At 28.0% G+C, this 24,855-nt stretch overlaps 1 protein-coding gene, 1 long non-coding RNA gene and 1 pseudogene across 2 annotated transcripts; 1 reads left to right on the forward strand and 2 right to left on the reverse strand.

Moving 5' to 3' along the window:
- Nucleotides 1–4,146: 4,146 nt before the first annotated feature.
- On the reverse strand, nucleotides 4,147–6,408 carry LOC136088401 (uncharacterized). Its single transcript, XM_065812109.1, has one exon. The coding sequence runs from the start codon at nucleotides 6,406–6,408 to the stop codon at nucleotides 4,147–4,149; it is 2,262 nt and encodes a 753-aa protein (XP_065668181.1).
- Nucleotides 6,409–16,348: 9,940 nt separating this feature from the next.
- Nucleotides 16,349–17,039, reverse strand: LOC136088402 (uncharacterized; annotated as a pseudogene).
- A 1,501-nt stretch (nucleotides 17,040–18,540) lies between these two features.
- On the forward strand, nucleotides 18,541–20,907 carry LOC136089064 (uncharacterized). Its single transcript, XR_010642761.1, has 3 exons — nucleotides 18,541–20,346; nucleotides 20,416–20,484; nucleotides 20,724–20,907. It is a non-coding gene; the product is annotated as an uncharacterized LOC136089064 (long non-coding RNA).
- Nucleotides 20,908–24,855: the final 3,948 nt, after the last annotated feature.

The following is a 24,855-nucleotide window of genomic DNA, read 5'->3' on the forward strand; positions in this document are numbered from 1 at the left end:
CCCTCTAAACTCTTACTTGAACTCTTTTGAATTATCTTTTGAAGAGTTTAAAATTGCATTTAAAATGTTGAAATCTAACAAAGCAGTATGCCCTGATGATATTAACGGCAACATTATTATAAGTTCATTTGATGTTTTAAAATATATACTCTTTAAGATTTTTTCGATATTTATTAAACACGAAATTTTTCCACAAGCTCTAAAATTAGCAAAAGTCATACCAATATTAAAAGGTGGCGACGTTGAGAATATAAGTAACTATCGTCCAATTTCACTACTTTCTGTATTCTCTAAAGTTTTAGAAAAAATTTTGTACAATAAAATTTATAATCATCTTACTATAAACAATTTATTATACACCAATCAATAGGGATTCCAAAAAAACAATTCCACTGAACATACCATTTTACAATTTACAAGAAATATATCTGACTCATTTGAAAATTCTCAATTTACTTTAGGTTTTTTCATTGACTTGACAAAAGCTTTTGATACTATTGATCACAAAATTCTTTTTAAAAAGTTGGAGTGGTACGGAATTACTGGAAGTATATTAATTTGGCTTAAAAGTTACCTAAATAATCGGAAACAATTTGTTTATGCAGATGATAACGTATCATCTAATTTGTTAAATATTTCATGTGGAGTTCCTCAAGGATCCATATAGGACCCTTCCTATTTCTAATATATATTAATGATCTACCAAAAGGTTCAAACCTAATGACAATTATGTTTGCTGATGATTCTAACTTATTTCTTTCTCATAAAAACACCAGCTGCCTAGCAACTTACCCTTTCTTTTTATCGATAACATAATTATTAAAAGAGTTCTAGTGACAAGATTTTTAGCTGTATATATCGATGAAAATCTTAATTAGAAAAGCCACATTGCTAACTTGTGGAACAAAATTTCAAAGAGAATAGGGATTTTATACAAAATAAGAAACTTTCTAGATAAACATACCTTAATTCAGTTATATTATTCGCTAATTCATTGTCATATTAATTATGCAAACATTGCTTGGGTAGCACTTATAAAAGTAAACTTAAACCTCTCTATCGGCAACAGAAACATGTAGCACGCTTTATAAATTTCAAGGACCGTTTTGCTCACGCCAAGCCTCTTTTATATGATATGAAAGCACTCAATATATATGAGTTAAATCTTTTTAATATTCTTTGTTTTATGTATAAATGCAAGACCCACCTATCACCCGTTTCTTTTTGTAACTTGTATTTACAAAGAGATAGAAATAAATATATTTTATAGAACGATAATTCAAATCGACAACCATTTTCTCAAACTAATTTTGGCAAAAGCTTTTTATTTCATTTCGCGGACTATACTATTCCATTTTTATGGAATAGTATAGTTCTAAATACTTCTAAAGATTTTTCTCAAGAATGTAATTTTGATTCTTTTAAACAAAAATTTAAAAAACTCATTTTTTCAACTGATAATATACTAATCTACTTTCAAATTTTAAAATTTTTTGAAAATCCCTTATCTATATTAGTATATGTATATGTTTAATGTATATTCTTTCTTATTTATTTATTTATTTTTTTTTTTTTATCCACAAGCAATTAGCGGTATCTCTGTGACAAGACCTGATGATCTTCTTTGAGTAATCCGCGTTCTTTATATTTATTTTTAATACTTATTTCTTAACGATATTTTGACTTGTTAACTTTTATCATTGTAACAAAGTTTTGTTTATTTAAATTGTAATAAATATTGTAATAAAGAACAAAAAAAAAAAAAAAAAAAAAAAAAAAAAATATATATATATATATATATATATATATATATATATATATATATATATATATATATATATATATATATATATATATAGTAGGAAATAAAACTACACGATTTTTGCAACTTTATATATAGTAGGAAATAAAACTACGCGATTTTCACAACTTTAAGTTTGATGTTGTTGCAATCATTGATAAATGCAAATAGGGAATCTAAAACCGGTTTACCGGGATACCGAAAACCGGGATTTCGGTCGATATTGTCTAGTTTCGAATACCGGTATTAAACGGCTTGAATACCGGTATTTCGATATTTGAATGGTTGTTCTTTTATTTATTCTTTTTAACAATATTTGTATACTTCATGTACTTTTTTAAATTGATTTATAACGAAGTTTTTAGTTAAAGTATTACAACATTAAAGTAGATATTAAAATATAACTATTTTGTAGCGCATCGATTTGTCGTATTTCAGATTATAATTATACGAAATTTCGTAAACATTTGTTGCTTATTTTTAAAATATTTTTTATTCTATCATGTGTTTAAACTCTTTGTTTGAGTAAAAACCTAATATATAAAAGTAAAGTTGTCAAACTCTGATTCATTGACAACTCTTTCATAAAACTCTTATTATTATTACTTGACATATTTTTTAAATCATTTAAATTCCCAGGAGGCTTATAATTACGGGTTGTTGATTTTATTCTTTTTTGAAACCATCTTATTGCGTATACTTTAAAGCAATCCGTTAAACATTCTTTAGTTCTTCGGATAAGATAGAACTAAAGAATGTTTAACGCGTTGCGTAAGTATTCATTAGTTCTAGAACTAAAGAATATTTACGCAATGTCATACCAGACATAATAGAATTCCATTATGTCTGGTATGAGTTCTTGATTCGTTCAGTTCTTTTACATTTTTAGTTAGGGTCATGGCACCACCTACCGCGACTTTAAGAAAACTTTTAACTTCAAAACTTCTTAACTCCAAAACCATAATAGATTTTTATTTAGGGTTTTCGAATTAATATTTAATACTCAATAATTAACTAAATTATATAATTCGAATTTGAGTAAAGTTATTTTTTTAATGTTATTTTTAATTTTTTGTAAGATCTAGAACGTTTCTTCACCTACCGCGATAAAGCACCACCTACCGTAATCGATTCTCCACCTACCGCGTATGAAAAAAATCGTATATTTTAATTTTACTTTTATATATTTAAATCGAGAAACAAATACATAAAGGAGTCTGTACTACTTTTATGCCTTTTGGCCCATAATCACGCCAAGCCGATCGTGTTTAGATTTTTACATCAACGTATTGTTAGTGTCTTACGGATTACCAGCCAAAAAATCTAAACCCGATCAGCTTGGCGTCATAGTTTTCTGGTAAATCTGGTATCTGGTAAAAATATTTTTTTGGCCAAAAATTAAAAAAAAAAAAAAAATCAAAAAACAAGAAAAATTATTGTAATTTTATATATTTAAGCCAAATAATAAAAAATAGTTTTTATATTATACATTTTTGGTAGTTTTTTGATGATAGAATTGCTTAAATCATCTACCAAATAAAATTCACTATTTAATAAAAATATTGATCTATAGTGGCTTGTTTCATTATTAAATATTCTGCAACATATAAAATTGAAACAACGTTTATCAATTATAAATGATAATGGGATATCATTTATATTTAGTTCATCTTCATCTTCTTGGAACACCTCTACAAATAAACAAAATGGGTGAAATAAAAACTTTGCAGTAGAATCATTAGAGCAGATTTTACACAATTCATTCAACTTGATATTTAAATATGTTACTTTCTCTGCGTTTTTAATTAAGATAAACTTATTAATGTTTGGACAAATCGTTATGTTACAGGTTGAACAATTAAACTGAATTGTCTGAAAATGTATTAAAAAACGAATAAACGCATTGCATTCTGTATCAAGAGTACTGAAAGTTAAAGAATCATTTGGTTTTAGTCTCATAACAAGAAGAATCCATATAGTTTTTACTCTATCCCATTCACAAGTTTCAATTAGAGAAAGTATATCGAGTATGTGATTATATATTTTGATATCTTTTTTATTCTCTTCTAATACACTTATGATATTTTGTGACAATAAAGATGAGCACCAAATAGCCAACAAAAAATAATCAATTGTGCAAGTGTTCTGAATGATAATACTTTGGTATAATTGACACAGCAAAAAATAATCTGTATCCATTTTAAAATCATCTTTATTTAACAAAATACAGCCGCCCCATTTTGGTAAATGCTTTGAAAAAGATCTAAAGTTTGTTTCATTAATTATTTTTGCAGATTTCTTATTTAATAGTGAAATACTTAATTCAGAATCAATTATATTCAATTCTACTTAGATTTAGCTTTCGATTGTATTAAACTCTTTGATATATCTCGTTTCATAGTTTCATTTATCTCTAATGTTTCTTTTTCAGATTCGCATTCTGATTCATTTTCACTTTGTAAAAAAAACATAAGCCTTGAGCCTGGATTAGGAAGTTTTTCTAAATACTTTCCACAACACAAATAAAGTATAATGCTAGCAATGTGACTACAACAACCACAAGTTCTTAAACCAGAAAAACACCCGCATGCCCAAGACAATACTGATTCTGGACTATCGATATTTGGCAAGTATTTAATATATAACCTATACTTAGTCGCGTTTGAATGTCTTGACTGAATTTCAGCGGAAATCAATTTATAATTTTGAATTTGTTGAATATTTTTATCAATCAAAATAATATATTTTCCATTTTTATTTAAATGTTCTGCTAGATAACTGTAACTTTGCTTTATTTGATAGCTACCAAATGTGATGTATTTTCGCATATCATCTATAGAAAACTTTTGGAAATCGTTTAAATCTAACGCGTCGATTGGTTCAAAATGCTTTTTACTTTTATTTTTTGTGTTCAAAATATATGATTGCAAATCATTTTTGAAATTAATTTTAATTTTCATTAGAATTGCAATATCTTTACCGTCTTTTTTATCGGATATATATTTTACATGAAAACAGTTAATCAAAGAGGCAGCTATTCTACAATCAGTCATTATATGAGGAAGCATTGTATTCCTTGTTTTTTCCAAAGATTTAAAAGATTGTTTAAATGTACCATTAACAGCCTCGATAACCCATCTGCATTTTGTAACAAACCTAGTATGGTTCGCTTGTAAACTAGTTAACTGACTTTTAGAACAAGTTGGCATCTTCGTAAACACTTTATATGTAGTTTTCAATTCATCAACGATATCTCTAAAACCTCTATCTAAAATGAATAAATCATTGGGCTCAACTAGTTCTCTTATATCGTTTTTGGTTTTTAAAATATTACTTAATATAGTTGCGTCATTCATAGTTGCAGCAAAAGGTCCATAAACATCAATAATAAAACCATTTGCAGTGCATACTACAAAAGGCTTAACTAAATGTCTTTTTTTTTGCCCACTGTACAGTTTTCGTTGTAAAGTATTATTAGAACTTTTTTCACAGAATAGATAAGTACCATCGGCTATAATTGCTAGCTGTTCTTCTTTTAAGTCAAACAAATCTTTGATCATGTCTGTGTTATTTAAGAGCCAATCTTTTCGTGATCGTGATTTTGCTCCTAAATTCTTTTCAACAAAATCAGCACTAAGTGAGGTTCTTATCTGATGGCAATACTTTTGAACCTTTGACCGACACGACAAACCAAAATAACACGCAATTGAATTTTGATCAAGACCAGTCTTTAACCAAAAGAGATAAACGGCAAGAGCTTGCTCTTTCGAACGTTTGAAAGAGTTTTTAATTGTTTTTAATTCACTTACCAAATATAAAAATTCATCTTTGGTAAAACCGGTATTTTGGAAACAAAACTCAGTTGTTACGTTATTTATTTCGCTAAATTTTGCAAATATAGATGCAGTTTTTGAATCTCTAGACCGAAAACTTTTAAATAAATCTTGTATCATTGTTTTATTTAAGTTTACGGAGTTTTTGAAAGATGAAATATTATTTAAATATTCATCTTTAAGCCACTTACTGTCTGTCAAATGAAACTTACAACACCTACTATCAATAGGTATAAATATATTTGTTTTAATAAAAACATCAATTATCCCTTCATTTGATATTTTACTAAATGGAGTCGAACCAGATTCAGATTTACAAATAAAACAGTAACCATGTGAATTTGAAATTCTATCGATTTCTATATTGATCTTTTTCTTTTCAATAGATTTATTGCAATAATCATTGTCATCGTTGTCATCGACATTCTCGAACTCTTCAGAACCCTTATCAGTACTCCTAGAATCGAAATGATCATAGTTTTCAAGAACAATATTAGGATTTAACTCATCATTAGAATTATCTTCAACAAGTGTATTGTTAGAAATGACATTTATATTTTTATCAAGAAAAAACCCGGCTTTGTTCAAAGATTTTAAGTGCTTGTAACACATTATCTGATCATGTATAAGATTTATTCGATCAAGTTTAAAATGATATACAACTTTATCTATCATATTTTCATTTTTAATTTCAAAAACTTTTTTTGAGCCAATACTTTCACCTCTCTTTTTACAAACACAACAATATCTATTTCTAAGATTATTTAATACCATTTTGTAATATTATTATATAATTTTTTTAATTTTCAGTAGTTATAATAAAAATCTTTAAAGGATTTAATTCACATGAAATAAAAAATAAAAATTGCAAAACTTTTTATTAAGGAAATATAAAAATGAAATAAAAAAACCATTAGTGTTTTAAACTTTATTATTTAAGCTCAATTAAAATAGTTGCGGGGTAGTTAACTGTTGTTCTAATTCCTTTTATATCGTTTTAAAATGTGGAATTTAACCATACCATATCGATTCTATGAGCCACAAGTGCGTATTGAAAAGTTAAAAGTCTTTTTTTCAATTTTTTTGTAAATAAAAAATTGCCTTAAATTTTTATTTTTTTTGAGGGGGGAGGGTGGGTTAAAATTATTTTTAAGTTATAAAAAGTACTTTTCTAATATCCTTGAGCGTAATTATAAGTTTTAAAGGAGGAAAAAAAAAAAAATTGGGGGAGGGGCGAAGAGGGGGAAGGGGGCTCAAAATTATTTTCACGTTGTAAAAAATAGTTTTCTAACATCCTTAAGCTTAATTATGATTTTTAAACAAAAAAAAAAAAAAGGGCCAAAATTTCATGTAAGTTGGACATACTCCTTTAATATGATTACAAAACAAAGAAAACATTGGTTATAAAATTATTCACCAAAGCTTTTTTCTGAATTTAAACTTTTTTTCTTTTTAAATGTTTTTTTTTTGTCTTTTATTTTAATTTTATTACAGCTTGTTTTCTTTTAGATTTTTCTTGTTTTTCTTTTTCTTTCAATTCTTTTTTTTTTTCAGCAGTTTTATTTTTACGTTCAATTTTTTTGATATCTTCTTCTTCCTTTGCATTTTCTCTAGTTATCTGAATCTCTAACCTTTTGGATGAAGTTACAACGCTCGGTAATCGTTCAACTTGTTTCAGCATTTTTTTTTCGTGATTGGTTGTTTTGGCCATAAAAGAAATTCGTGTAATGGTTTTACATCTTTTATTATTTGTTTATTTGAATCTGGTGAATCTGCTGCTGATCTACTTTCACCGCATTCATCAATTTTTACATTTTTTCCAAATTCGCTAACATTACTAGATACGATTTCATTTTGCGTACTGCTAATATCTAAATACAATTCTTTATCGATTTCATTGTTCAATACATTATTGTTGGCTTCTATTAAATTTATGGTTTGTTTGGAAATAATTCTCTGAAGTCAGTTTTCCCTCCCCATTCTTTATTTCCAGTTTTTTCAAACTGTAGCAATACTTCAGGTGCAACGTTGTTTTTAAATATGTTTCCCACGTTATTATGGCTTGGAAGATTTGTTTCATTGTTATAAATTGTGGAATTCAATTTAACACACTGAATTACTTTTTTATAATCAATATTGTTCGTATTAAATGGGAATATTCCTTTTCAACCTAATTCCGTTAATATTTTTTTTCATATTTGGACCCATAACAAAATAATTCAACATTGGTATATTTTCTTTGCGAATTTCATTAAAATCGTTATCCAATTTAAATTGCCGACAAATGTTCTGCCACTTTTTTTTCATTGGTCTAACACATCTAATGGTTGTAAAATGTGTTTAACATTAGGAAACAATAAAACCAAATGAATTCTTTCCGAAGAGCAATAGCTGAGCTCTTTTGACAGATGAGAGCGATATCCATCCATGAACATATATATAGGTAATTGTGATTTAACTTTAAAACATTCGGGCACGGTAGCAAGTCTTAGAGTGAGAGTTTCTATTGAAAGTATTTATGATTATTTTATAAGTGTTGAATGTTTCGTAAAGGATATATGTTCCCCTTTAAGTGGGCAGCATATTGATATAGCACGTAATAATTATAAACATCTTAAGGGTCTTATATTAGCCGATTATAATAATTCTAAAGAAAATTTATCAGTTGACATTTTAATAGGAGCAAATTATTATTGGAAGTTTATAGAAAATTCTAATATAAGGGGAGCTACAGGTCCCGTAGCGATTAAATCTAAATTAGGATATTTAATAAGCGGTCCCATGATGGTTAATAGGGATCAAATTGATAATTCAACTGTTTTAACTTTTCACGTTTTAAAGGTTGCGTCTGATTTTAATAGGGATCAAGTTTTAATTAAAAATGACTTAAATTTATAATGGGATGATTCCAAAATTAGTGAAAAGTGATAAGATTGTTTATGAAAACTTTCAGAAAAATATTAAGTTTAATGGTTTAATGTATGAAAATGAATTGCCTTTTAAAACAGATCATCCGGTGATAGGCGACAATTACAATTTATGCAAGTCTAGGTTTTTAGCATTAGAGAAAAAACTTGCAAGCGATAGAGATTTATTTGCATCTTACAATAATAATATTAAGGATCAATTATCTAAAGGCATTATTGAGAAAGTCTCTAATTTTGAATCAAATATTGGTGACGTTCACTATATACCTCACCGCCCTGTAATACGTGAAGATAAACTAACTTCAAAGGTGCGTATAGTTTTCGATGCAAGTGCTTGCACTTCTAGCCCTTCGTTAAATGAGTGTCTATTTTCAGGACCATCACTTACAGCTTCATTATATAGTATACTTTACCGTTTTCGTGCAAAGCGGATCGCTATAATTCCCGATATTGAGAAAGCTTTTTTAAACATCGCATTAGCTGAAAAGCATCGTGACTTTGTAAGATTTTTATGGTACAAAGACTTTTTTGATTTAGACAATAATGATTTCAAAAGTGCTGATTTAAGTGTTTATCGACTGTGTCGAGTTTTGTTTGGCGTGACCTCTTCTCATTTCTTATTATCTGCGACCTTAATTAATCACGCCAAACATTATGCTGCGAACGATTTTGAATTTAGCAAGAAATTAATTCAATCGTTACATGTAGATGATTTAAATGCAAGTTTCGATTCTGTTGCCGAAGGACTTTTATTTTATTATAAAGCGAAATCGTGCTTAAGAGAAGGAAATTTTTACCTTAGAAAATTCGAGTCAAATTCAATGGAGATTAATAGTTTAATCAAAGAGGACAATCCAACCTCAAGTGGCATCAATTTTATCTTCAATTTTATCCCATTTTAAACCAAAGTTCTTGGTTTAAAATGGGATAAAATTGAAGATAACTTTATTTTTTCTTTTCAGGATTTATTATATTTAGTGGACAAAAAACCTTCTAAAAGAAGTATTCTTAGATTCATTGCAAGTTTTTATGATCCTTTGGATTAGTGAATCCCTTTATTGTAAGATGTAAGATATTATTTTAATCGATTTGTAAGTTAAAGTTAGGTTAGAATTCACTTATAGAAGATGATATATTGATTGAATGAAATGATATTATTAATGATTTAGGTTCAGTACCTTTTATTTGTGTTCCAAGATGGTATAGTAAGTGTGTAGATAACATCCAAAACATTAAATTTGAGTTATATGGTTTTTGCGATGCGAGCCTAAAAGCGTATGGGTGTTGCATTTATTTAAGGAGTAGCGCTGAGGGAATTGCGAATTCTTGTCTAGTTACTTCTAAATCTAGAGTTTCTCCTTTGCTTAAAAATACTATTCCTAAGTTAGAATTAAGGGCAATGTTATTATTAGCTAATTTGTTTGTAGTTGTATACAAAGAATTATCTTGTGTTTTAAATATTTCTTGCATCAAGTTATTTTCTGATTCTATTATTTGTCTTAATTGGGTAAACAATGTAAATAAAAAATATGAAGCATTTGTTAAGAAACGCTTAGAAAAACTTTGTTCTTTGTATAATATTAATTTTTGGAGTTATGTTGAAAGTGAAAGAAATCCCGCAGATATTATATCTCGCGGATGTAGATTTAGTACTTTTCAAAATAACGACCTTTGGTTTAAAGGTCCAAGTTTTCTATTCAATGATTTTATTTCATGGCCTTGATTTGATTTAAGCAAGCAACGAGATTCTCTGTCTGAAGTCGCACACATTAGTTACCTCAGAACATTCTATAGTAAATTTAGATTTTAATGAATATTAGGACTTTTAAAACATACGATCGTCTTCTTTGGTTACAGCTTTAGTTTTATGTTTTGTTCGTATTATTAAAAAAGAATTCAATAATGATTTTTATACATTAACTACTTTTTGAACTAAATAATGCGGAATTGTTGTGGATTAAATTTATTCAGAAAAGCATATTTAGTTGTGAGTCTTACAACCAACTAAAAAGAGATTTAGGATTTTTTACTGCTGATGAATTAATTCGTTGTCAAGGTCGTCTTAGTAAAGCACCAATTCCTTTTGATTCTAAATTTCCTATATACTTACTTATTAAGAGTTACCTTTCAAATTTAATTATATTACATTATATTGCTAAACATGGTGGTGTTAAAGAAACATTAAATGAATTAAGATCTAAGTTTTGGTTGTCAAAAGCTCGTAATCTAATTAAGACTATAATTAGAAATTGTCACGTTTGCAGAAGATTTGACAGTAAACCCTATAAATATCCGAATTCTCCGCCTCTACCCTTATCGAGAGTTAGTGATAAATATGCATGTAAGTACGTTGGAGTAGATCTTTGTGGTCTAATTATGATTAAAAATATTTATGAATCTAATATGATGTATAAAGCGTTGACATTTGTCGCTACATGTTGTAGTACACGTTTTCTTTATTTAGATTTGGTGCCCGATTGTTCAGCGGAAGCTTGCATTTGTGGTCTTCGACGCTTTATTAGTCGCTTTGGCGCACCCTTACAATTTATAAGTGATAATGGTTCTAACTTCTCTGCGGAAGAAACTCAAAGCTTCACGAGTTCACGACCTATACAATGGTGTTTTAACGTTCCAGCACAGGGTGGCCACGCCTCCTAAAAAATCCTAAAATGTCCTAATATTTGAAAAACATCCTAAAAAGACTTAGTTTCTCCTAAAGTATAGATGATTTTCTCAAATACTCCTAAATTCTCCTAATTTGTTTTTCCTGAGTATAATGCATAAACTATTATCAGCCAATCGACAATAAAGTTAATGAAATGGTTCAGACTTGGAGTTAGTACTGTTGTATACTGAGAGAAATTAAGTTACTCAAATGTATATTCAATATTTTTGTTATATTTTAATAATTTAAAAATTTTATTCTATTAAAATTTAAGTTTTTTTCTTCTTATTTCTGTCTAAGTTCTAAACATCAAAATTGTTTTTATTTAAATTTTTTTTTAAGTTGACCTAAAATAATTTTTCCTTTCAGAATAGAAAATGTCAGTCAAATATAAAGCTATATTTTAAAAGTGATTAAAAGACAATAATTTAAAAAAAATTAATTTGGTTAAGTATTATGATATTATATTGGGTATGTTTGATGATTTTTTTGATGTCTTTCTTTTAACTACTCCTTTTGCCAAAAGTTTTTTTTAAATATGGTTTTGTAATACATAAAATTGTAAATCATAAAATTGAGAAAGCCACCAGCTGAATTCTAAATTTATAAAATAAATTATTCTGCATTGTTTAACAATATTTTTTGCAAATTATATTCTGAATTTTTTAAATATGACCTAGATGATTTCTGTATGTTTAAAGGTTTTATCTGTTGCAGATCTGGATACAAACACATTGAAAATACATGTTAATGAAAAAAATATGAATTTTTGAATGTTATATGTGCTTGAAGTTTATGTCTGTTGCAAATCTAGATACAAAACAATGAAAATAAATTTTAATGAATGAAAATATAAACGATGTATGCCTGTGATTGATAAAAGAAATACGAACGGTTATTGAGCCACCAGTTGTGACAAAGGTGTACACTGTGTACACTTAAGTTATATTTGTTTAATGGTATCAATTTAACATGGTAACATGGGTAATATGTAACATCATTTGTTTTGAAAAGTTTTTCCCAGTGAAAAATAAAACCGCGTCCCACATGGGTTCCGCGTGGGTTCCGTGTGGGATTGATGGGATTTACGTGGGACGGATTTTCCCATGTGGAATCCGTATGGAAATTTGTCACCTTAAACTCATGTGGGTTACATGTGGGAACCATATGGTATTTACACACATGGGAAATCCCACGTGGGTTTCATGTGGGATTTGCATGGGAATTAATTTGAAAGCTGGAAACTAAAAAAAAACTTTAAAAAAAAACTAAAAAAAAATTTTTTAAGTCGACATTACATTGCGTTTATATTGTGTTTATATTGTGTGAAAATATTTTATATTAATATAGAGAATGGCAAGCAAGTATGTAAGTACCACGAATAATGTTTATCTTTCTTTATAGAAATAAGATTAAGATTTGTGCAAATAGACGTATTATTAGGATAATATAATAGTTATTTGAATATAGATCTTGAGTATATTATCTGCAAACAATTAACTGATGAAAGTTCAAATGTTGTCAAAAACCAAGCATGCATGCATGGGACACTACAGTGTCCCACAAAGAAATGCAGGTTTGAAAGTCAAAGAATTCCCAATTTTCTTTGTTAAAAAAGAAAAAAATAGGGTGGTGGTGGTGGGGGAGATAAGTTTCTGTAACTTTTTTTATGCTCCAAAACTTTTAACTTTAAAATAGTATACTTTAAAATGCATATAGTTATACATATAACTACTGATATAGTTATACATATAACTCCTGATATAGTTATACATATAAATCCTGATATAGTTATACATATAACTCCTGATAGTTAACTATATGTATAACTAGTTATACATATAATTTTTTATAGAAACTTATTTTTTAAGGTTATGCTTGAACAAATTAGTACCAATTAATTCAAATTTAAGATTTAGTTAAATTTCAACTTAAAGTTCTTATTTATTCATTGTTTTTGTTAATTTTATATTTATTTGTTCAAATTTGTTAATTAGTACTATTTCTTACTACAGTAAGAATGTTTATCATTGCTCAATAGGTAGGTTCTCAGCATAACAATGCTTTTTTCTTACACTTTCTAAAGAGAAATATGGCAAATTGATTACTTATTTTACCTAAATCATAGGATCATCTATGCATAATGATGTCAGATGATGACCCGGTTTATTGAACACCTTCACCCTTTATCAAACTTAGTCAATTTTTTGCCATCTCCCATTGAAAATGATGTCAGTTTTTGTTATCATATTATGATGGTATATCTGAATTGTTAATATAATATAAAAAATGCATATACCATCAATTTTTTTCTGGTTCAATTATACATTTTTTCTCAACAGTACTAAAAGTAAAAAAAAAAACACAAATTGTTCTTTCAGATAAGCAAGCTAATTTCTGAATTTAAATTGTTTTTCCTATGATCCTCTACAGTTTTAAGCAACAAAAGCAAGAAGTTTTTAGACCACATTGTTGGTGTAAATACCTCTAAAACCTGCTCATAGCTAGCATAAATTGTTTTACTTTTTTTTAAATAAAATAATTTACTTTTTTTTTATAATTCAATTTTTTAATTGACATTATTTTGGTCTCAACATTCACTCCCCATTGTTAATTATTGTTAAACTCACACTGCCCCCTCTATCTACTGGCATCATTTATGGATGATCCCATAGCCTAAATACTATATATATATATATATATATATATATATATATATATATATATATATATATATATATATATATATATATATATATATATATATATATATAATTTTTACTTTATTTACAACACCATTTGATATACAACAAATTCTTACAAAGCTTACAATAATTCAGTAAAATTCAATCTGAATTATTGAAACGTAATAAAATTAACATCAATAGAAAAGTAAAGCTGTCATCATTTAAAATGTAAAGGGTGTTGTCAAAATATGTTGAAAGTAAAATTAAGTTACTAATAAAATCACGTTAAACAATAATATATATTCTTACGGTAGTAAGAATTAGTACTAGTTAACAAATTTGAACAAATAAATATAAAATAGTGAAAAAACAATGAACAAATAAGAACTTGAACTTGAACTAAATCTTGAATTTGAATTAATTGGGACTAATTTGTTCAAGCATAACCTTAAAAAGTAAGTTTATATAATAAATTTTATGTATAACTAGTTATACTTATAGTTAACTATCAGGAGTTATATGTATAACTGCATGCATTTTAAAGCATTTTATTTAATTTATATATTACTTTAGATCATTTTACTTTGAATACTGGACCCAGCAACTTTATTCCCAATTACACTGTGGTACTCCAGATTAAAAATTGAAAAGTTTCTGTAAATATCCTTGTTTTGTTCCTCAATTTACTTCGTAAGTCCCTTAAGTTTTATGAACCTTATTATATATAAAGTTAAAAGTTTTGGAGCCTAAAAAAAATTATGGATACCTCCCTATCTCCCCCCTATTTTAATATTTTTTTTTAATGAAGAAAATTTGACTTTCAAACCAGCATTTCTTTGAGGGACACTGCAGTGTCCCATGCATGCATGCGTGGTTTTTGACAACATTTGAACTTGCATCAGCCAATTGTTTGCAGATAATATACTCAAGAACTATATTCAAATATTATATGAACATGTTAGAGAATGTTCATATGATATTTGAACATCACAAACTTAATAATATTGTTGTGATATGTTATATAAATATTACCATAATAGATTATGATATGAAAACAAGATAGGATATAAAGGCAATGATCAAAGAATAAATTTACTTATAGAAATTTAGATGTTTGTTTATTAGTTTCAGAATATTATATTATGCGTGGCCGCGGCCTTCTATAATAGAGAGCTTACGATATGAGAACGGCAACAGCAACGAAGACTTCAAAGGTCTGGGACGAGCGGTTGTATCTTTATGTTGCCGTTTTGAAATAAAATAACTTACGACTTTCCGTTACAAAAAATCAACATTGTTTTACGGAAAATTTCTAAATTAAAAATGGCTCCTTTAAGAAATGTTAGAAATAACTTATTACTTGCATTAGAATCAAATATAATAGATAGCGAGGAATTCTTATTACTGTACAATTTAAATGTCTCTAAGAATCCTGATTTACCTTTTTGGAGTTATAGGCAGTTTTGTTTAGAAAGCATGTCCGACGACGAATGCAAAAGCGAATTTAGATTTTTAAGGAGTGATATATATCGTTTAGTCAACGTACTTCAACTACCTCAAGAGTTTGTATGTTATAACGGATTGAAAGTTACTGCAATAGAGGCACTGTGCATTTTTTTAAAACGGTTTTCATACCCTTGTAGATTGCTAGACATGATACCTCGTTTTGGACGACCTGTTCCACAGTTAAGCATGATTTCAAATCAAGTTATGAACTTTCTTTATGATCGCTGGATTCATTTACTTACAACATTTAATCAAAACTGGCTTTCTCCAAATAACCTTGAGATTTTTGCTGATGCTATCCATCGCAAAGGGGCTCCTCTCGCAAACTGCTGGGGATTTATAGATGGCACTGTTAGGCCAATAACTAGACCTGGAAAAAACCAAAGAATATTATACAATGGACATAAAAAGATACATAGTCTAAAATTTCAATCTGTTGTTGCTCCAAATGGACTTATAACTAACTTATTTGGACCAGTTGAAGGAAAAAAACATGACAGTGGTATGTTAGCGGATTCTAATTTATTAAACTTATTAGGACAACACTCATTTGATACTGCAGGTAACCCTTTATGTATTTATGGTGATCCTGCATATCCTCTTAGGGTGCATTTACAAACAGGATTTAAAGGTGGAGTGTTAACCCCACAACAGAAAATTTGGAACAAAAAAATGAGTGAAGTCAGAGTATCAGTTGAATGGTTGTTTGGAGATATTTTGAATTATTTTAAATTTTTAGATTTTAGAAAAAACTTAAAAATTGGTCTAAATGCTGTGGGGAAAATGTACATAGTTTGCGCTTTACTAAATAATGGTCGAAGTTGTTTATATGGTTCACAGACATCTAATTATTTTGATATTATTCCACCTACCCTTAAAGAATACTTTGTATAAAAATAAAACTACAATAATATACAAATAAATAACATTTATTTCCTGGAAAGTTGTTTTATTATTTCAACCATTGACGCTTGCTGCTGCGATTGTTGTTGCACCATTTCCTGCATCATTGTTTGTTGTTGTTGAAACAGCTTCAACATATCACAATGATTCTGAAGACTTTGCTTTTTTAATTCAAGCTCTTCCTTTTTAATAACCGCATCTCTTTCTCCTTTCTCTCGTAAGTATATAATAGTTTCTGAACCATTATTTCTTGTACGCTTGCATGCTTTTCCTTTGTTTCTTTCATTAGTTTCAGATAAAGTTTCCATACTACGCTTTCGCATTTCTGCAGCTTTACTGTGATCGTCAACTTCTTTTAATTTTTTGGCATCACTTTGCGATGTGTGTGCTTCATCTGCTTCTTTGAATCTATCGATTATATCTGCAACAGCTATATCAACCTCTGATTCTATGACATCAATTCCAGATGCCTTTTCTTCATCTCTGGTTTTTTTTTTTATGGTTTTCAATTAAAACATTTAAACGATCTCTTACAGCTCGTGACTTAACTTTAAAAAATGGTTGACTTGTAAAATTAAGAACACTCGCAATCTTTTCCCAACTTTTCCCTCTTTCTATGGACCCTTTTTTAAACTGGTATGGTTCATGTAACAAAATTTCACGAAGAAAAAACACATCATGATCCCCTGTCCATCTCTGAACTAAGAAACAAAAAACTTAGTAAACTTGAATTTTTTGGCAGCAAAATATATACAGTAACAAATAATAAAATGATAAGTTAACAGAATAAAAAACAATAAGAACACAATTATCAACAACCCATATGAACATTACATAATATAAGAACATGTGTATTTATATATATATATATATATATATATATATATATATATATATATATATATATATATATATATATATATATATATATATATATACACACATATATATATATATATATATATATATATATATATATATATATATATATATATATATATATATATATATATATATATATATATATATAATATATGTATAATATAATGTATATGTATATATATATATATATACATATATATATATATACATATATATATATATATATTTATATATATATATATCTTTATAAATTTTATGTATACTTCATAAATTCAATGCAGTAATTTTAAACTTACTTTGGTGCACTTTTTGAACAAGAACTGTTTTCATCCATTTTGGAACCGTTTTCAGACAACGCAAGTTTAAATGTTTGGACGTTGTGGAAAAAGTTTTAAAACGGCACACCAGGGAATCCCATCCAGGACGCATGCGTACGGATAAATATTTAACATAAATTGTCGTGGTTGCCGTTGCAGTTCTCGTATCGTAAGCTCTCTAATAACAGGCCTTGACATCGCGCAACAAATTTGTTAAACTGAAGGCCAATTCCTAATACTGCGTTTACATTTTCATCTTTTAACATTAGACGAAAGTTTGTGTTCGCGCTTTTTTAATAAATCTTTAAAATTTGATTGGTTTATAAGTTAGATAGCGCAAATTTAAGACGATAATGTTGTAAGTTTCAAGGCGTTAACATTGTAAGGTAATAATATTGTCAAACTAACGATTAGTTTTTTTAAATGCCTTAAAAATGCCTTTGAAATGCTGTGTATCTCTTTGCAAGTCGAACTATCTCAACTACAACAAAAATATCAATTTATACAACTACAACTACAATATCAATTACAACTACAACGAAGTTTATATGATTGTTTGTGTATTGACTACAAGTTGCCAAGTATAAGGACTTTAACACAATTGACTTCAAAAATAAGCTCAATGGAGGACCTAAGTTTCATAAATAGTATTTTTATGAATTTAAATCCATTAAAAAGAATTTCCATACTATTAATTGATGAGGTCTATGTCAAAGCTTCATTACTTTACCAAAGAGGTGCTTTGTTTGGTCAAGCATTAAACTACCCTGAAAAGTTAGCTAAAACAATTTTATCATTTATGATTAAATGTCTTTTTGGAGGTCCAGAATTTATATGTAGAGCTCAACCTGTTGCAAATCTTTCCTCTGAATTTCAGTTTGCTCAATGTCAACAAATTGTCTATACAATAAATAATATTGAAAATAGTAAGACACTAGTAATAATTACTGATGGTAACCCTGTAAATCAAAGATTTTTTGGAATGTTTAAAACAGTTGATAGTAACCATGGTTAACAACATCAGGTATATATTTATTGTATGATTATGTGCATCTACTAAAATCTATACGAAACAATTGGTTGACAAAAAAGACTGAGGAACTTCAATTTTTGAACAATAAAGAACTGGCTTTGGCTAAGTGGAGTGATTTAGAAACTATATATAAAACTGAGTGCAATAGTCTTTTTAAACTCTCTAAGCTTACAGCTAAATCAGTTTATCCAAAACCAATAGAGAGACAATCTGTAAAGTTTTGTTTGTTTGTTTTTTGCAAAGAAACAGTAGCTGCATTAAGAACGCATCCAGAGATTGAAAATAAAGCATTTGAAGGTACTGCTGTATTTATTGAAAAAATAATTTTTTTTCGAATGTTGTTAATGTCAAAGCACCTGGTGCTGGCATTCGGTTTAGAAATGAATTATGCGAAGAAATCCACTCAGTTGGTGATCAACAGTTGCAACTGCTACGAGATATTGCTGAACTGTCAAATTTTATGAAACCTACAGGTAAGCGTGTAAAACAGCTTGCGCTAGATACTAGCAATGCAATAGCGCATTCATGTTATGGCTTTATTGATCTTGTAGAAACTTTGTTGAGTAATGGAGCAAAGTATGTCTTATTAGGTTAGTTTTCAACAGATCCACTTGAAAAAGCTTTTTCTAAACTTTGACAGGGATCTGGAGGTACGTACTTTATAAACGCTAAATCTGTAATTGAAAAAATTAATATTCAACTTGCTAAATTGATATTACAACTTGACATTCCTGTTGATGGTATCAATGGTCATACTTGTGACATATGTTTTAGAGATATTTCTACTGATGAAAAAGAACTTCTGGATAATATACATGATCTTGAAAGCTCAGTTAATAAATCTACATTAGTGGCTATAGTTTACATAGCTGGCTATGTGCAAAAAAGCGAAATAAAAATTTATGATGATTCTACCAATTATTATTATAAATATGGAAGTTATCTGTATAGCCTAAACAGAGGCGGACTTGAAATTTCTTCTGATGCTATTTTCTAATGGTCAATATTTTGCTTTTTTTTTTTCAAGGTGCTACTGACCCTTAAAACAGAACATTTTGTGTTACTCAGTTTTAGTCCATTGCTGCTAAATATTAATTTAAAATCACAAAAAAACAATGCAGAGTATATTCTATTATTCTGCTAAAGAATTACTCACTAATTACCACTTCCAAAATACTAAAGCTATCATAATTTATGTGAAAATTAGTTTTGTAATTAATTATGCTATTTACTTGTTATGTTTTTTATTTTCTCATTAGCCTATATGTCTTTCAATATGTTTGGATTTGTAAATATTTACCCTGTTGAGATATATTGATAAAACTTTTTTTTTGCTTGAATCAACTTTTGTTGGTGCTTTTTTTTGTTGGTGATTTTTATTGTTACCATTTTTAGCAAAAAAAATTAAAAATACAGTTATCTTTTTAATATATAGATATATACTTTGTTATGGTTCTGCTTGTTATTGATACTATTTAATATTACATAAATATTCTTAATGAAATTTGAAATACGAAAAATATGATTATCTTTTAACAACTTTTTGGTTTTCTTTTTATATTTCCGTCTTTACTAGAGACTATTATTAGAAAACATAGACTGCCATTACACCCTACCTAATATAAAAATATATCAATATAAGTAAAAGTGAAAGTTTAATCGGCCTTCAGTTTGTACGACATTTTGCGCGATGTCAAGGCCTGTTATTATAGAAGGCCGTGTGTGTGACGAAAAAGTAAAGGTACTTTTGCATCCAGTGGCTATTGCACCCAACGTCTACATCATTGAAAAAGTAGGTTTTTACATTTTTGTTTTTGTTTTTTTGTTTGACTACTTATCCTAATTGATCACTTTTTTTCAGGATTCTCCTCATGGGTTCAAGCTCATTACGCATAATATGTGTTCAATTACCCATAATACGTTAGTCATTGTAAGTAATAAATTAGGAAATAATTATTTGTGAAATATTGTAGTCATTAATGACTTCAACCTGGCTGATAATATATATATATATATATATATATATATATATATATATATATATATATATATATATATATATATATATATATATATATATATATATATATACATATATATATATATATATATATATATATATATATATATATATATATATATATATTTGTATTTATATTTTTTTTTTAGAAAATGTTTGAAGAAAGTTAGAAGATACTAAAAACCTTGGTATTATGCAAGCCGAAGCGATTTAATTAATTCAATCGACAAAAAACGGCGTGTAAATCGCAAAAGAAAAAATAATTTTTTTAATATTCATTTTGGATGTATTGATTAATAGCATTTATTTTAAAATAAATTCATTTTGCAACACGTTTTTTAATTTTATAAAATTTTGTCTTAATAGTTTATGGTAAATCCCACATAGGTTATAGGTGAAAAACATCACATGTAAAAGATCAAAAATGCTACACATTTTGAATACCAAATGGGATAAAGTAGCAAATACCAGATTAAGTTAAACCTCTCTAAAAGCTTCGATGATTAATTTTAAATTACTATTTAAGTAATTTTTAAATTAAAAGAATTTTAAAAACTATCATAGAAGCATTCGAACTTTCATTTGTCTAGTATTGACTACTTTTATACCATCTGGATTAAAATATGTGGCATTTAAGATCTATAACATGTAGTATTTTCCACCTATATCCCATATAGGATTTACCACATAAAACCCATGTGGGATTTGCCATATGAAACCCACATGGGACAAAATAATAATCCCCATATGGGTTACATATGGTAAAAACCCACGCGTATCCCATATGGGATTTACCATATGGAATCCATGTGGGATTTACCATATGAAACCCACATGGGACAAAATAATAATCCCCACATGGGTTACATATGGAAAAAATCCACGCGTATCCCATGTGCGCTTTTTCACTGGGTTATGACATGCTTTTGCTATTCACAAAATTTAGTTTTTTCACACATTCATTTTATTTATTTATCTATGTATAAATAAATTTAATATAACGAAAAAATGTTATTACGTTTTTTTTTATCTGTTTATTATAAAAAATATTGTGTTCTGTTTTATTTTTCTAACTTTTCATTGCCATAATGTGCCTAAAATGTTTAATACAGGGTAATATGTGGTAAAGTCGTTTTGAAAGTAAAATTTTTACTTTCAAAGGTAAGTTATGTAAAAGATTACATCAAAAAGTAATTTACCTTTAGATGTACTTTCATATGAAAATTAAATAATATATGCTACTAGTTGTAAATTAAATTTACAAATAAAATTTTTTTTAGTTTTTTTAAATTGGGATTTTTTATTTTAAAAGTAATAAAATTTTTTTATTAAAAATAAATTATATAAAATAAAATTTAAATTACATAACCTTACATTTTATATAATTTGTAAGTTTTTATATTTTCAAAGGATTCTTTTTTTATTCTAATTTCTAGCTCTACTTTTTTCTTATTTCTGTCAGTGGCAATTCTGGGAATTGAAACTATTTTAATTCATATTTTTATTTTATTAAGTTAACCTTAATATTTTTGTATTTATAGAATAGAAAATGTCAGTCAAATATAAAACTAAACTCCACGATCATTGGTTAAATGAAAATAATTATAAACAATGGGTACAAAAATGTCCCAGCAATTTGTATTCGGTTAAATGTAAGGTATATTTGAAAGTTATATCTGTTGCAGGTCTGGGTACAAAAGCTTTGGAAAAACATGCTAATGGTAACAAACATAAACAACGTATGCCTGTCTGTGATAAATATGCATTAAAAACTGTTGTAGAACCACCAGCTAGCCCAAAAGTGGCACTATGTCCACAGCAAACTTCTATTGTATTTGTTGCTGAGTCACAGTTAGCATAGAAATTAGAGATAATGTGGGCAGTTGATGTTGTGTTTTCAAAACATTCTTTTAGATCAAGTGCAAACAAATCTGAATTATTTACTGCAATGTTTAGTGATAGTCAAATAGCTAAACAATTTTCTTGTGGGAAAACAAAGTGCACTTATCTGGTGTGCTTTGGAATTGCACCATATTTTAAGGAAATTTTGTGTAAGGCATTATCAGTGTTTGATCAGTTTGTTTGCCAATTTGATGAATCTTACAACCAAGTTGTCAAGAAGAGTCAGATGGATTTGCATGTTAAATATTGGGACTCCTCATTAGAGATGGTAAAAACAAGGTATTTCAATTCTTGGGAAAAGCTGCTGCTGTTGACATTATGATAAATTTCCGTAAATGTATTAGTGGTTTAGAAGAAGATAAAATGTTCCAGGTTTCCATGGATGGTCCAAATGTTAACATGTCTTTCCTCTCTAATTTGAATGCAAAGAGAAGTGAATGTGAACTCAATCAGTTAGTATCAAATGGATCATGCGGCCTTTACACAATGCACTGCTCATTCAAGAATGGTGCAAATACTTCAGGATGGAAATTGAACAAATTGCTGTCTTCATTGTATAAGATATTCCATGAGAGCCCTTCCCATCATGCTGTTTTGGAAAATCTTACTCAAGCTCAGTCTTCAGACAATGCTCTACAGTTCTGTTGCCATCGTTGGATTGAAAATGAGAAAGTAGCAAAGAGAGCGATGGAAATATGGCCCAAGATTATTGTGATTATTGACTTTTAAAAAAATTTACCGAAAAGCAAGCAGCCTGGTCAATGTAAGCCTGGGCAAAATACTAGTTATGAATACCTTTCTTCATGCTATAAAGATGTGTTAGTCTCAATAAAGTTACAATTTTTTAAGGAAACTGCATAATTGTTAAATTCTTTCTTGTTAGTTTTCAAACCGACAATCCTATGACACCTTTTCTTGTGGAAACACTTGAGGATTTACTGAGGCTAATTTTGTCAAAAAAGAAGTTTTGTCTGAAGCATCTACAACTTTTAAATTATTAAAAGTTGATATCAGTGATTTTCAAACCGACAATCCTATGACACCTTTTCTTGTGGAAACACTTGAGGATTTACTGAGGCTAATTTTGTCAAAAAAGAAGTTTTGTCTGAAGCATCTACAACTTTTAAATTATTAAAAGTTGATATCAGTGATGTCAAAAATCAAGTGTTGGTTGCAAATATTGATCTTGGGTTTGGAATAAAATATGAGTTGCAGCAACTAAAATCTAGAAAAAATGTTACTGATGCATAAATATATAATTTTAAAACAAAGTTCAACAGTTTTTAGTTACAATGTGCAAATATATGGTTGGAAAAAGTGCGCTATATTCATGTTTTGCCAAATACTTATTATGTTTATCACTTTTGTACATGGTGAAATCTCATGAGATGTGTGAACTTTAGTTTGACAAGTTGTTGTTGAAATTAATTGCTTATAAAAAGGTATCACCTTTAGCTGCTGATCAATCCAAATTGCAGTATTCACGATTTTTAACTACTGTTGTGAAAGTGAACAAGGAGAAATTTCTTGGGTTCAAAAAAGAAAGTGATAGATTGGATTCTTTTTTGGTTCAATATACAGATGCTTCAAGATTCAAAGACTTGATGAAAATTAACCAATTGTTACTAAAATTTTCTCATGGTCAAGCACAAGTAGAGCGTGGATAAACGACTTCTAGATAATAATAAAGAGAGTTGCCTCTGAAAAGCAGGACTTTAAAAAATTACAGCAGCAAAAAAAGTACTTATTGACCAGAAGGCTGAGATTTAGATTTGGATGTTTAACTTTTTCAATTGTTTTGTTTTTCTGATTTGATTATTTCTTTATATATATAAAATATAGTATAAGTATAAAGTATAATATAAAGTTTAGTTTTTGAAATTGGCTGTGTATTTTAATGATTTGTGATTATTTATTTTCTGTTACTTAGTCATTAAGTAATCTATTTAGTGCAATGTTAAGTTTGATAAATTTATAATGCAAGTATGAAATCGATTTGTTTCAAGTTAAGATTTTTGTATGTGTAGAGATGTTAGATTATTTTAAATAACAGTGTTTGGGCCCTAATTTTATCTTAATTATCTTAGCTAGGCTCTCTTACAGTTTTGAAATAAAATGAAAATTTTTTAGTGCCATTTTATTTTTGAAATCCTCCTAAAATCTCCTAAGATTTTTATCCTTTTTTTTTTCAAATTTCTCGATAAATCTCCTTAAAAACCTTTAAAAATCTTCTAAATTATCCTATTTTTTTTCAGACAAAAAAAGTGTGGCCACCCTGCAGCAGCTCCTTGGTGGAGAGGGATATTCGAAAGAATGATCCGAACCACCAAGAGAGTGATTAAAAAAGTGCTTGAAACATCAAGAGTAACTTACGAAGTA

Source organism: Hydra vulgaris, chromosome 12 (genome assembly GCF_038396675.1).
Source record: "Hydra vulgaris chromosome 12, alternate assembly HydraT2T_AEP".
In the NCBI taxonomy this organism is placed as follows: Eukaryota; Metazoa; Cnidaria; class Hydrozoa; order Anthoathecata; family Hydridae; genus Hydra; species Hydra vulgaris.

Bases quoted from the DNA above. Each gene is read 5' to 3' on its own strand.
- LOC136088401 (XM_065812109.1), bottom strand. From the start codon at position 6,408: ATGGTATTAAATAATCTTAGAAATAGATATTGTTGTGTTTGTAAAAAG.